This window comes from Colias eurytheme, chromosome 2, assembly GCF_061535395.1.
Source record: "Colias eurytheme isolate Ceu_HAF_F1 chromosome 2, ilColEury1 Martin Lab GWU primary, whole genome shotgun sequence".
NCBI lineage: Eukaryota > Metazoa > Arthropoda > Insecta > Lepidoptera > Pieridae > Colias > Colias eurytheme.
Genome location: NC_142981.1, coordinates 8035058 through 8050002, shown reverse-complemented (window position 1 = coordinate 8050002; position 14945 = coordinate 8035058). Strand labels below are relative to the sequence as shown.

The window sequence follows — 14945 nt, the reverse complement described above, 5'->3', positions numbered from 1 at the left end:
AATTTTTGCGTTTGTAGTAGTGTATGGTCAGCAAATAAAATAAAACAACATTTTATTTTTAGTTTTTATTTTATACAGGGTTACTTGTAAAACACCAGCAACCTCGCAGGACAAGATAGCTAACATCATAAATAACAACATTTGTTCTACGACTTTTGGCATAACGCAATAAATTATTTTTAAATGATTTTTTAAACTTTTATTGTACTCTCCTTACATTTGTAAGTCTATGTTCTATTAATTATCGGATGGACGACGCGACGCCCCCTTCCCCCTCTCGTTCGCTTTTTGTTTACGTAATTTTTGGGAGGCGTAGAGTTTATAATATTCAGACGGAAAATTAAATGAATATTTATTTTTGTATGAAAATAAAATCTAACAAATTATCAAAAGTCGAAATGTTGTTACTTATGATGTTAGCTATCTTGTCCTGCGAGGTTGCCGGTGTTTTACAAGTAACCCTGTATATATAAGGGATTTTAAATTAAACTATATGTGTTTCTCCTCTGAAAAAGATGAGACTTTATTTTAATATTTGCACATTTAACATACATATAACTTTTACATTAACAATGTTACTAAAATGAAAAATTTACTAACCTGAAAAAGAAACGACATTTAAAGTTTAATTCTTTAGTTTGAGAAGTCAAAGGCTTGCCTCGACCATGTTTTAACACTGGAGCCATATTGAATTAACAATATAAAGTTACAACACTTACACACAAATTAAACACTAGTTATGGCCCTGCCTTCATACAAAACTGCTGAATACGCCGTTCGCACGGGAATAGAATGTGGATGCGATTTCCCTTATAGCATCCAAGCTTACGTCTTTATAATTATTAAACTGTATAAATTCATTCTTTAACTCCGGTCTGCATCGTGCAGACATGGGTGTAAAAGTCTCATTTTAGCTATTAAATGTAGTTTTTAAGTACATCTGAGTTTTCATTTGGGGCCTCCGGCTGCGGGACATGTAATTCACTTCAACAAATATTATAACAATAATAACAAATAATAACAACAATCAACAAATACAAAATTTATCAATTAAACTACGTACATAATAATTATAATTTTTGAATGAAATGTGCTTTATGTTCTAACGCTACCAAACGACTGCACGTCACAGAGCAAGTAATATAGCTGCACGTGGCACCTGCGGACAGCGTAAACTGGTTTTGTGCGTGTTTCCACTTTCCACTATCAAGTGACGATTTATTTATTTGTTTTGTTTCGTAATTATTATGGTCAAATATTAATTATGAAACAAATTATTATGGACACGATATTTTATTGTTTCACGGTAGTCGCCTTGTCGTTTGCTCAAGGACGTAAAATTGAATGATATATTTTTTTTTATAAAGTCAAAACCATTTTCTTTCAAATAAAAACTTGTTTTTATTGAAAACAAAAGTGTTGCTAGGAATAAGTATAAAGTTAAATAGTAATGTTAGGATATCGAAACATTTTTGTATAGGCCAGAACGATATAGTGGAAACGCGCTCTAAGATCTGAGTAATATACACACCACTACATATGCAAAAATTTCTCCAAGCTAATTTACCTGTACCTACCTTGAAAATTTCAAGGCTTCAATCGAAAAATTTAAATCTAAATGTAGTAAGTGCAAAATTTTATTTAAAATAATAAAATTTTATTTTACATAATTAATAAAAACAAATTAAAACCGATTACAAGGTGTTAAATTACAAGAAATATTTAAAATGACCCCCTGTTGCTTAATGCAAGTGCGACATCACCGGAAGTTTTTTAGCACGGGATAGGAAAAAATAATTAAATAAAAACCATTTTGGATTTTTATATTTTTATTAGATACATAAACATAGAAGCAATCTCCTCACCCCCGCTCATGTACCTGAAACAGAAAATAAGCAACATTATAATCTGTACTCCATGGACAATAGAAATTATCTTAATATACTTAATGAGCAAGATTTTTGTTGTTAGTTATTTTTAAGTCCTTACAAATTAAATATCATTTGTAAGGGTGGAGATAACTAGTAATATTTCCTCTGATTCTTAGCATTTATCACATTTTGGTGATAAATGACTGCCTCGGAGGAATAATTCAATTTATTTTTTAAAACTTTCATATGATATAATGTAATGAAAAAAAACACGAGCTTTATACATTAGTTATTAAAAATAAAAATGTAGTAACTTTTAATTAATATGGTACAAGGCAATATGTATTGAGTATATCCAATACTGAAATTAGCAATTGATATTGCGTTTGTTGAAAATGAGTATTACAAAATATTCCTCATATAGCTTAATGTACCAACAGCATGTTAACTTCACTTTATTGGTGATATAAATCTCAATGATATTGTTTTAGCATAACAATGTAGTCTACTGACATTGGTCTTTATTTACAAGATAATCTCATCCCTAGACTAAGAGCAAAACAAAATGAGCTAATCAAGGAAGCGTAAATAAATATAAGAAATATTAATGACATTTTATAGTAAAAATTAATGATTAATTTATAAGTTCAATAGAATTTACTTTTAAAAAATATGTACTTTTTAAATTTTTATCATATAAATATAGTATTAATCATTAATCAAATTTCAAAAGTTTTACTCCCTTGAATGACACTTTTTTATCAGTTTAAAGCTAGAATTTAATTGAACATGAACATGCTAATGTCAGTAACTACTAGACAAATTTCAATAATATTTTCACCTTAGAGCTAGCGCGCACGAGCAACTTTGTCTCCGCAACTATTTTGTCTCTCCCATCAATTTGTATGGGGAGTTGCGTCGCTACGTGCGCGCACTTTCATACTAGCCCATAGGTGGGAGAGACAAAATAGTTGCGGAGACAAAGTTGCTCGTGCGCGCTCGCTCTTAATGTGTGATTTCCAAGTTCTTATAGAAATATAGACTATGTATGCTCCACAGGCAAAGTTTAAAGGTGGACCACTAATGCCTAATTATTCATACTCTCCTACTCCCTCTTTTTCTCTTTATAAATTATTAAGTTGAAAATCACTTACAAAAATGTAAAAATATAACATGTGACATCCAATGGGTTGTTTTAAAGGTGTGAACTACCTTTAATTCATATTGTTTATGTTTATTGAATGAACAAGAACTTCAAAACCAAAAGAACGCATGGAAAATTACCAACCAAAAACCAAATTTTTCATTTTTGGACAAATAAATTACATGGTGGTATTAAAGGTGTGAACTACCTAGTATTTATATTGTTTAAATCTATCAAATGAACAAGAACTTTAAAACTAAAAACACACATGGTTGTAACAGATTATACCTAATAAATACATATTTTTTTGGCAAAACCACAAAATACATGAACACAAGTTACAAAGAAATACAAGCAGATTAGACTGTCTTTATATATCTAAATTAACTTGTTTCATCTTATAGAAATTGAGAAGAGTTTAATCTAACCTGAAATTCATCAAACAAGCATGTTCTGTTCAATTCAATGAATATTATCATTTAAGTTTTATAGTCTTAAATCTTAATACATACAATACTGTAGGAATAGAAGTTTCGAGTTGTACCTATTTATATATAAAACAATTAATGAATTGATTTTCAGTGCAAACCATAATTTTTCAAAAATATTTGACTTGAAAGATAACTACTACAATATGAAATTACAATGTCTCTTTATGAAGGAGGTTATAAACATGTTTAGTTTGTTTATTAAATTTGCCCCTCGAACGAATTTATATGCAATTAACTTTCATATAACAGAGAATATTTGTATGAAGAAAATTAAATTTATATGCTTACCCATATTATTTTTATTTAGACCTCGCACGCATCTTCCTCCGTTTACGCTTTAGCCTTCGCATACGCTTCTTACGCCACTGAAACAAGATTCACACGTTTAATTTATGTCTTCGAAATCACTAAATAACTTGGTAAAGAATAGTTAATACCTTAGCTCTCATATTTCTAGGCTAAAAGCCGAAAAGATTTTATTAGTAAAACGAGTACAGCTCTTGGGATTCAATCGATAACTTCGGATTCAGAAACGTGAGTACTCCGGTGCAAGGCCGTGAATAAAAGAAGGATTTGCAAAACGTCAAGCTGTATGTTTGAATTCTGACAGCCAATAAAACCGTGGTACATTTTGGCATAACTACAACTAACCTAACCACAGACTATTAATAATTATAAAAGTGTATATTGTGTATGAATCAAGTATGAATTACTACTAAAATAAGTAAAACCATCTAATACACTAATAAAGCCACACTAAAGCAAAATGTTATGTAAGTATGTATTAGTAAATTAATGCTTATGGTTTATGGTTTGTTACTTAGATCATTACTTACCCCGTTTTCCAATTACAGCACTAGAGCGCATTAAGCGGCATAATGCTTAACGTTGAATGTTCCAACTACAGCAACGCTTCGCACAATCGAGCACTAGAAAAAGTAATGCGCGTGAATTGATGCGTGCAATCGCTTTCGTTTCATTGTAGTTTTTTCGAAATAATCAAAGTTAATTCAAATTGTGTTAAAAAAATAAATATAAGTATGGATGAAGGTACAAACATTGAAAAAAATGTTAATGAAATAATCTAAATCCAAATTACTTAAAATAACCGTAAATATTTTTCAACCAATTATTTATTTACACATTAATGAGGTTATTACTAACTCTATGAATATATTTTTTTTCAACACTGAACTTTATTAGCGCAACCTGCTGGTGCGTTTCACGTTCCAATTAAGCATCAGCATAATTCGGCATTGTGCGGCACTGAGTCGCATTATGCTCTGTAATTGGAAAACGGGGTTTATGATCTAAGGTTTGTTATGCCGCCACAGTTTGTTACAATGAAATAATGATTAAAGATAATATAAAAAACAATAACAGACATTCGCATTTTCGTATATTGGGGATATCGCGCCTCCTTACGCCTACATAGCTTTACACACAGGCTTTACAACACTTTTTCCACAGATTTTTTCTTACAAAGTTACAAACTTAAAACACTTTGTTTGGAGCATTTCTTATTGTATTTTTTCAGATAAGCACTATACAATACTTGTATGTAGGTTTTTATATTTTTCTATTGAAGCAGGATGTTCTATATCGATTTATTAACAATAACAAGAAACGATTAACGATATTGAATCAAAGAAATGTATATACTTACTTGTATAATTATTTTCTTGACTTGCTATTTGTTTGTTGATGTCCAACAGGAACTTATGAACTGTGACGTCACACGGAGCGCGCCAAATGGCCGCGTCGTTTGAATGTGTTTGAATAATAATTATTGTCGATTTGAGTTGGGTTTTTTTAAACATTTTTTTATATATATCTTATATATAAAAATGAATCGCAAAATGTGTTGGTAAGCGCATAACTCGAGAACGGCTGAACCGATTTAGATAGTTCTTTTTTTATTGTATTCCTTGAAGTACGAGGATGGTTCTTATGTAGAGAAAACGTAAATACTATGTACCACGGGCGAAGCCGGGGCGGACCGCTAGTTTCTAATAAATTTCTAAAAATCTTAAACTCGCGTCAGGACACGTGACCTGATCGAAAAAGCGTAGGACGGATGGATATCAAACATGCTCAACGTTAATAATCAAGTTTTCACTTCTGCCGGCACTCCCGGAGTGCAACCCGTCTTTTTTTTTCTTCATCTCCACCGGAAACGAACCCAGGACCCCTCGGCTCTACGCTCATGCGTCAACCACTGAACAAGGAGGGAGGAGGGATAAAACCTATCCTATGTTGTAATCCAAGTTGCCCTCTATTTAATGCGTGCTGAATTTAAATGATTGATTTTTAATCTAATCGATTCAGTAGTATGTGCTTGAAAAAGTAACAAACATACATACATACACATAGATCCATCCTCACAAACTTTCACATTTATAATATTAGTATATAGGATCTAAAAAAAACTATTATTGAGCAAAATGATGAAAATGAGGAACATTTTTTAAATACAAATAATTACACTAATTGATTTCTTATACCTATTTATTTCATACACACAATTTTCAGATGATTTAATTCCATTTGTACATTGTAAACTAATCCTATTATTTTATTAAAATACAAAATTTATAAAGTTTTTCATTGGTAGCTGCCTACCTACACTCATGTTGGATGTAAATCATATTACTTACATAAATTATTCGTTTTTCTCTTGAATGTATACATAATATTACAATTTCTAGTAATAAACCCAACCATAAAACCATTTAAATAAGTTATGTATCATTTTGAAATTGGGTAACTTTGATTATGATTATCCTAATAAGTATTATCATATTTAACATTTAAATCACAAAGTTTTACATTTTCTTAGTATTTTCCATGTAGACCCGAAATGACCAGATTTACTAAATTTATAAGTACTTACTACTTATATTGATTTTCAATATCAACGAAGATAAAAAAAAAAAACATTTAGGTATACAAAACATCAATAATCAAATAAAAAATAGTAAATTTAATAGAAAAACCGGTTCATTCCAAATTAGAAACAACCAAAGTTACCCATCTACATCTTTCTTATATATAAAAATGAATCGCAAAATGTGTTGGTAAGCGCATAACTCGAGAACGGCTGAACCAATTTCGATAATTCTTTTTTTATTATATTCCTTGAAGTACGAGGATGGTTCTTATGTAGAGAAAACCTAAATATGTACCACGGGCGAAGCCGGGGCGGGGCCGCTAGTTAATTAATAAATATATTTTAGTAATATTAAAATAAACATATTATGTAATTACTACAAGAATGAGCCATAATATTATTATATCATACCCAAAGAAAGTTTTTTATAAATAATTTTAATTAATACATTATTTTACAGAAAAATTGCAAATCATTATTTTGATACATAAGTATACATACTAATAAAAATTAGGATCTAATATTTTACAGCTTTTTTTAATACAGTAAAAAAATCCTTAAATTAAAATAATAAAATTACAAATTTCTTCATCATTAAAAGAATGTTGTTTTGTTTTAAACATCTCATATAACTTACAAATACAACTGAATTTTCGCCTAGCCTTGTGAAAAACTAGCGGTTTTAAGCCTTACTGTTTATCTTTATTAGTAAAATCGTTTTGACTCTGGATGGCCATATTGGGCATGTTTTTTAATATGTCATATTGTCTCTGTGCCTTTAACCAAGCACTTTGCATTTCCATTTGATGCCTAAATATGGCATGCGATAAATAATCAGCTTGAGAGCTCATTGCAGTATTGGCATTTAATGTAGGAGTTATGGGTTGGCGAATAGAAGGTAATTTACTAGTAGGTATTAAGGGTTTCATTGGTTTTAGGCCTGGTTTAGTATGGGTGTGTGAGTCTTTAGGAGACTCACATCGAGGAGCAAATATATTTGACAGCTGGGGATTCAGAGGCGTGCTAGACTGGTTCTGGTCTGCAGATGCAGTACTTGTTTGCTTTTCTTCTGCTATTACCAATTTTGGAGATGAGCTTGGTGAACGAGTTTGAGACCGTGGTGATGGTTGTGTAGAAGGCTGAGCTCCCTGATAATTAGGTGAGGCGACATTCGAAACTGTGGGATGAATTTGATTTGTTGATTTGTGAGCAATTATTTGCTTTGGCATTTCTTGCCTAGCACTTAACTGAGATATATTAGTAGGAGGCTTCTCTAATTTTACATGAGCATTGTTATTACCAGTGGGAATTCTTAATGGTGATGAAGTTGTAATAGGTCTTCTAGATACACTTGGAAACACATCTTGTGATAAAGTCAAGGGAATTGATTTAGGAGGTAAGTTTTGTTTTTTTGCTAAATTGGCAATAGACTGCATAGTTTCAAAAGCTTTTGTTTGTTGAGGGCCTAATTGGCTTTGTATAGTGTGAGGAGTTGATAAATCAAGAGCAGTTGACGTTTTGTTTTCACTTGAAGAAGCACCAGTTGGAACTTTTGAATTAGCATTGTTCAATTTATTTGCCGCACTAAAAGCTTTTGGTGTAGCTGGTACAAGTTTTGGTACCTGTGCTTTATTTTTGGGCACTTTCACTTTTGTATCTGTTTGAAGAGATTGTAATTGTTGTTCAAATGTCTGTTGGAATGTAATTGGTGCAGCTGTGTTTCCACTTTGTTTAGCCAATTTAGTATCAGCAATGGGTTTTAAGTTTGGTACTGGTCCTTTAGCAGATGTCTCACTACTTTTATTATTTGATTTAGGTTTCACCTCACTACTCTCAGATTTTTGTATATTTGATTTTGTATCTGTTGCACTCTCTGTTTTTGTCGCCTTTTTTGTATCAGTTTCGGGAAGTTTCTTGATTTCAATATAATTGTGTACAGGAGGGCTTGGTGCTTTATGATTAGTACTATTTGTGGGATTTATGAGGTTCTTATTGATTATATTTTTCTTTTGTTCAGAAATAGGTGGATCAGAAGGGCTCTTTTGATCAGTTAGGGTTATTGATAATGAAGAAGGTATATTAATTTTACAGGAATCAAATAATGATTTTAGATTATCTCCTGTATTTTGCCCACTTGCAGTTACTGATGTTTTAACTTGAGATAAAATTTTACTTCGGTCAATAGTGGGATCACTATTGTTTGCCAAAAGATCCATTCTTAATTTCCCAGAAAGATGAGTTTTGCTTGAAGCTGCTGTTCCTGTTGTGCTCGGTTTTAAATCGGGCATTTTCTTGGTAACTCCTTTTGGCGTTTCATTTGATTTATTATTTATTAATGATGGGGAATCTGTTTTAGATAACTGAATTTTAAGAGGAGAAACAGTTTTCTGTAGTGAAGGAGAAGATGTGGACATAATTTCTGGTTTACGTTTAGGTGTAAGATTGTTTTGGGATTCAGCTATAGTTCTTTTCTGTCCTGCATTATCTGCTTGTTTTGGCAAATTACTAGACTGTTTGGAATCTTTTGATGCCAATGTTGTATTCGTTATATTGCTACCTGACTGTGTGCCTTTTGGGGTATTATCAACTGTTTTGTTTTGCTCTACATTTTTTACATTTTTCTCATTGGTACTGGCTGTTTTAGAACTTGTATTAGATGATGACACCATTTGAGATACAGGTAATTTTGCTTTTTCAAGCTCAATTTTTACCTTTTTCATTTCTGGTAGATTATTTCCCATATGGAACTTTCGTTTTAATGTATCTTCATTCTTTGATGTGTTTGGGGTTGGAACTTTATTTTCCGTCGAAACATTATCTGATGCATTTTTGGTGGGAGATGTTTTGGCTGAGGATGAACTGTTCTTAGCCGTCAATTCAAAAGAATTAAGGAACTGTGATTTTTCATCTTCATCATCATTTTTCTTTATAGGTGAATTACTTCTCTGGGTGGAGCTTGGTTCTTGATTTGGTTTATGACTGTCAGATATATTATTACTCTTTTTCAAAGGGTCATTTGATTTTTTAGCATTGTCATCTAACATAGGGCTAGCAGCACCTGAAGAGGCTTCTGATGCAAGGTCATTTGTGTTAGTTGTAGGGCTGTTAGCATGAGTATCTTCTGCAACAGGAGGGGATGCTTTCTTGTCCTGCAATTGAGACCCCTTCCTATTTAAATCAAACAATCTGTTTCGAATTGCAACATAATCAATAATTTGGTAAAAAAATCGCATAGGTTCATTTCTTTTCCAATTATAGATATAAGCAATATCCATTAATGTATAATAGTCAGGCAAAGGTACTCTTTTGTACAATATATCAATAGCAAATTGTGTGCTATCAATATCAAATTTCATACTGAGAAATTTCTTTAGATGACTAATATTAACAACAGCAGGACATTGCAAATACCTTCTTGCAGTTGTTGATGTTGATTGTGATTCATTACTATCAGATGATTTACTAGAGATGCTGTCAGTATCAGTTACATCAGAATATTCTAAGGAAAATGAAATAACATCTTCTGGACTAAATATAATTCGCTCTGTGTCTTCTCCTCGTTGTTCTGGAGTTGCTGATGCTGCTGGACCAGGCCGAGAAGAATAAAATTGCTGGCGACGTTCCATTTCTTTTTGGAAAAGGCCTGGTACCAATTTGTAAACTATATCTTGAAGTGCCTTATCTAGTTTAATATTAGGTTTTGCAGAATTTATCATCATTTCACATACTGGGCAATATTTTTTAACCTGAAGATGCTTTATAATACAACTACGACAAAAAGAGTGTAAACATTCGACGATGGTGGTAGCATCGATATAATAACCACGACATAATGGACACGTAATATGTTCATTTACTTCACCCAAGAGAGTTCTATGAGGGACAACAGCGTTGTTGCTTTGTGTAGTCATTTTTACAACTTTTTTTTCCGTTTGTTTATTAGAAGTAACCATTTTTACATTTCGTTGCACAGCGTCACTAAACACACAGCAAAAGCAGCTGGCACACGATAAATATGCTACAAGCAGAAAGTTTATGAACTTTACATAGTTTAATCCACTTTAGATTTTCATTTTCACGAACTTAAACAGCAAGCTTTCATTTGTAAAGTTTTTACAATAATTATACTCATTCATTCAATATGTAAATATTAAATAATTGCGATTTGCGATAAACCAGAAACCTATCATAGAGATAAATCATAGAGTTATGAGTAACAGACTCAAAATTACGACCTCAAGTAAACATAGATAAAAATGGAAATAATTAAATTAGCTTCGAAGGATTAATTCGAATAAAGTTAAAACAATTTGTTTATTACAAAATATGTTTGATAGAACAGTATGATTATTTAGTGGTTAAACCGTGAAGGTTGTACACCCAATTAAATGGAATAAGAAAAAGACCGTAACGTAATTCATAATCACTCTGTGGGCTGTTACGTCAAATTTCGAATATTCTCTTGTCTTTGTATTTGATATTTCATTTTCATACACTTCAGTCAGGTTTCGCGCCAAATGCCAATTCGTTCTTCACTGTTTAGGTAACTTACAGATTTATTTTTATTTATAAATTATTAGGTGAATTCCATGTAGTGTTTTACAAAGTTAATTATGAAATCATACCAAGTGTCCTAACAAGTGAAAAACGTATCTACTGGTTTAAATAAAACATATTCGAAGTAGCGAAAAGGTTAGTGCCACTATATTAAAAGTTCTACAGTTTCCTAATTAAACAGAACTCTTATATCACAGATTCTAGAAACCTTAAAAATTACCATTGTATATTACCATTATCTTTCAATACTCTTTCAATAGCATTCAATTCATTCTATTCCAAACATGTACAACCACACATAAAAATTACCATTTTATTGATAGTGCATTATTGCTGACATCTATCTTTGAGGAAAGTCGTCTATATGAAATATTCCAACTAACAGGGTGCTTACTCCTTACAGGTATAAAAATATCAAATGGCTACCCTACAGTCTACAATTCCTTTTAAGCAGCGCAAAAGAACATGTCTGGGCAACAAAAATAAGGCAAATATCGAAAATGAAAATATTTTGAATATTGACTGTGCCACTCGGAAAAAGAGAGTGTCTAAAAATATTTTAACTGATGATGGTGAGTGAGGTGACACAATGTCAATATCCCAATTTAATTATAGGTATATATTTATGTAATAAAAATTTTATTACAGATAATTGTTCACCACCAAAGATTACTAAGACAAAAAAAAATACCAAAGACCAAAATCAAGATGATGTTACCGAGTAAGTGAATATCAATTTTTTATTCCATCCTGAATAAATGTCCTGTAACATTTAATTGAAATCTTGTATTTGTAGTGACAACAGTGTTATGATTTTATTGTGAATAGTATGGATTATATGGAACATAATTATTAATATTGAATCTTTTCAGAGGTGTTGATATTTCATTGCAACCCTTAACAAGTAGAGAGAAGGAAATTGATTTTCTGGATTCATTTTTGACTGAAAATCTTGACAAGGAAAATTCTGCATCATTATATATTTCTGGACAACCGGGGACAGGCAAAACAGCCAGTTTGTCTTATATTTTACAATTAAAAAAGGTAATCTAATAAACTATATACTTGTTAATTTCTCTTAATCTTATACAATGTGTATTACATAAATTTGATAGGCTCATTTTCCTTTATGAAGGAATAATGGTAAGCTTTTTGTCTCACTTAAAACTAAATAACTAAGAATCAACATAACATATATATCTTTTAATGTTTCATTGCAGTTCAAAGAAGGGTATAAACAAGTTTATATAAATTGCACAATGGTCAAATCTGCTGCAAGCATTTATAGTAGGTTTTGTAAAGAATTACAACTGAAAACATCAGGAACAAGTGAAAAGGCATGTCTTAATGCAATTGAGAAATATTTTACCAAAGAACACAAAATGATGTAAGTTTTGTTACCTATATTTAGTTATGTTTAGTGCAGTATCTACACTAGGAGCATTTGGATCTAGGGCCTTGGGCAGAAAACTTCAAGGGGGCTTACATTTTTTGTGTATGTTATAAAATAATAATTATTGTAAGCTTTTATGGTATATATTAATATGGTTAAAATCTAGCCTTAATTAAAATAACAAAATATGGACAACATTTTATAAAACTATTCAAAAAATACAGAAAAGGATACAATTAGTAAAAACTTTTAAACTCCTAGTGTGTTATTAAGTGAATGAAATATCTATATTAAAATTACATGTTGTATCTCTTTTTATTCACAGCCTCCTAGTTTTAGACGAAATAGACCAATTAGATAGTAAGAGACAATCTGTCTTATATACAATATTTGAATGGCCAGCACTTCCTGATTCACGGATTGTATTAATAGGCATAGCAAACGCCTTAGATCTGACAGAGAGGACACTTCCTCGGCTACAAGCTAGATGCTCTTTAAGGCCTTTGACTCTACATTTTGCACCATATACAAAGCAGCAAATTATTAACATTTTTACGAAAGTTTTAGCAAATCAGGATAAAACAAATGTTTTTTCACCACCAGCTTTGCAAATGTTGGCAGGTAAGATTTACACATACCTTTAGCACTTACTTTGCCTTTTTTTATTTAATTTTTTTATTTCTGCTGAATTTAAACCGTTGAAAATTAAGACTAAAATAATAATATTTACAGCTAAAATAGCTGCAGTGTCAGGAGATATGAGGAGAGCCCTGGATATAGGACGCAGGGTTATAGAAGTAGCTAAACGGAGTAAATTTGCTGAACATAAATCAGTGGATACTATCATGAATGACTCTACTGTAACTGTAGAATTAAAACAAGTTCTGGAAGTCTTAAATGATGTTTATGGGGGTTCTAGGAAGATTGATACAGATGTAGAGGAAGGAATGCCAATGCAACAGAAATTAATACTTTGTAGTTTGTTGTTAATGCTCACTAAAGGCAGAAACAAAGAAATTGTTATGGGCAAACTACATGATGTGTATAAAAAGTAAGTTATCATATTATTATGTACATAGTGATTTATTTATAATTTCAAAAATTACAGGAACATCTATTTTAATTTATATTTACAAACTAGCGGTCCGCCCCGGCTTCGCCCGTGGTACATATTTACGTTTTCTCTACATAAAAACCATCCTCGTACTTAAAGTACGAGGATGGTTTTACAATACAATTAAAGGAATATAAAAAAAAGAATTATGGAAATCGGTTCAGCCGTTCTCGAGTTATGTGCTTACCAACACATTTTGCGATTCATTTTTATATATAAGAAGATAAGAAGAAGATCACGAATTGCTACTTCATTTTGAAAATGTTGCTAAAAATTGTCACAACGCGTCATGGTCAAATTAAAAGATTATGCCGCGAAATTCATGTTATGGTTCCAATAAAACCCTATTGACTCGTGACAATCATAGAAAGACTACAATGCAAAATTTGTGTTGTGGCTTAACATGCTATTCGACCACGACATATTGTCAGCAATTTCGCACTCAATGTGCACAAGTAGCTTTCAATGGAGCCATTATTTAAGAGAAGAAGAAGAAGAAGAAGTAGCTTTCAAATTTTACGTCACAAAGGTCTTGTATCTTACCATAATTAAAAGGCTAGAGAAGGGCATAGCCTACTCACAGAATACATAATAGTAGCTAAACGCTACAGAACGGACACTCTCCGCCTCCCGCAAAAATTAAACACTTACCTCACCCCGCACGATCAGTCTAAAAATGGTCCAAATTTTTCTACAGGGATGGTACATAACGAAGATTGACAACATTAATCAAATTGACTTAAAGCAATTTTATTATTTTGGATTTGCGATTATCGTTTTTCGTAGAAAATGGTTAGATATTGTGCTGTTTACGGATGTATTTCATCAGAAAAACGCGAATTTTTTTTTACGCTAGAGTCAAATGTGCCAACCATTAAGCTTTAACACACACATTTGCAGTCTCTACAGTGTGACTGTCAAAACGATAATTTTGTATCAAGTGTCCGGGGTGTGGCCTACTTTTCGTTATTTTTGTAATTTCCTAAATCCGTATATATTGCAGGGTGGCGGCGTCCCGCAACATAGCAGCGTTGGACATGAGCGAGATGTCTGGCGCGTGCTCGCTGCTGGAGGCGCGCGGCGCGCTGCGCGTGTGCGCGGGCGCGTCCCGGGCGCGCCGCCTGCGCCTGCTCTGGGACGAGGGCGAGCTCGCCGCCGCGCTCGCCGACAAGCCGCTGCTCTCCGCCATACTCGCTAACCACCATGTGCTGGCCTAGCAACACTAGTGCAACTAGTACTAGTACTGTGAAACGCCGCTGTATCGGCGCGGTCCTAGCCTGATATTTTGGGGGGGGGGGACTAAGCGGGTGTAAAAGTATGCAAATTTCTACATCGCAAGGGATTAAAACAACTTTAAACGGAACTTTTATAGGTGTGCGAGTGACTCCGATTCGCACTTGACCAGTTTTTGTTATATTTTGTACAGTACCTATAAGAAATTTTTTCTATTTTATCAAGTACGATTTTGGGGGGGGGGGGGTCATG

The 14945-nt window shown here is 32.4% G+C and overlaps 2 protein-coding genes across 3 annotated transcripts; one reads left to right on the top strand and one right to left on the bottom strand.

The window, feature by feature from the left end:
* Positions 1–5996: 5996 nt before the first annotated feature.
* Positions 5997–10567, bottom strand: LOC149910524 (uncharacterized). The gene has a single exon (XM_090114703.1). The coding sequence runs from the start codon at positions 10347–10349 to the stop codon at positions 7086–7088; it is 3264 nt and encodes a 1087-aa protein (XP_089970829.1). The 5' UTR covers positions 10350–10567; the 3' UTR covers positions 5997–7085.
* A 330-nt stretch (positions 10568–10897) lies between these two features.
* Cdc6 (Cell division cycle 6) lies at positions 10898–14677 on the top strand. 2 transcript variants are annotated; one of them, XM_090114723.1, is made up of 8 exons: positions 10898–11088; positions 11357–11525; positions 11602–11674; positions 11826–11997; positions 12174–12340; positions 12672–12967; positions 13079–13397; positions 14464–14677. In XM_090114723.1, the coding sequence occupies exons 2-8, from the start codon at positions 11372–11374 to the stop codon at positions 14675–14677; spliced, it is 1395 nt and encodes a 464-aa protein (XP_089970849.1). In that variant the 5' UTR covers positions 10898–11088; positions 11357–11371. The 2 variants fall into 2 exon arrangements, with proteins under 2 accessions (XP_089970849.1, XP_089970857.1); XM_090114731.1 differs by having other exon boundaries at positions 10899–10939.
* The last annotated feature ends 268 nt before the right edge of the window (positions 14678–14945 follow it).

What these genes read in the sequence shown, in the direction of transcription:
- Cdc6 (XM_090114723.1), top strand. Translation starts at nt 11,372, where the DNA reads ATGGCTACCCTACAGTCTACAATTCCTTTTAAGCAGCGCAAAAGAACA. An exon ending in ACCAAAGAACACAAAATGAT is followed by an intron (nt 12,341 to 12,671) that starts GTAAGTTTTGTT and finishes TTTTATTCACAG; the next exon opens with CCTCCTAGTTTTAGACGAAA. An exon ending in AGCTTTGCAAATGTTGGCAG is followed by an intron (nt 12,968 to 13,078) that starts GTAAGATTTACA and finishes TAATATTTACAG; the next exon opens with CTAAAATAGCTGCAGTGTCA.
- LOC149910524 (XM_090114703.1), bottom strand. Translation starts at nt 10,349, where the DNA reads ATGGTTACTTCTAATAAACAAACGGAAAAAAAAGTTGTAAAAATGACT.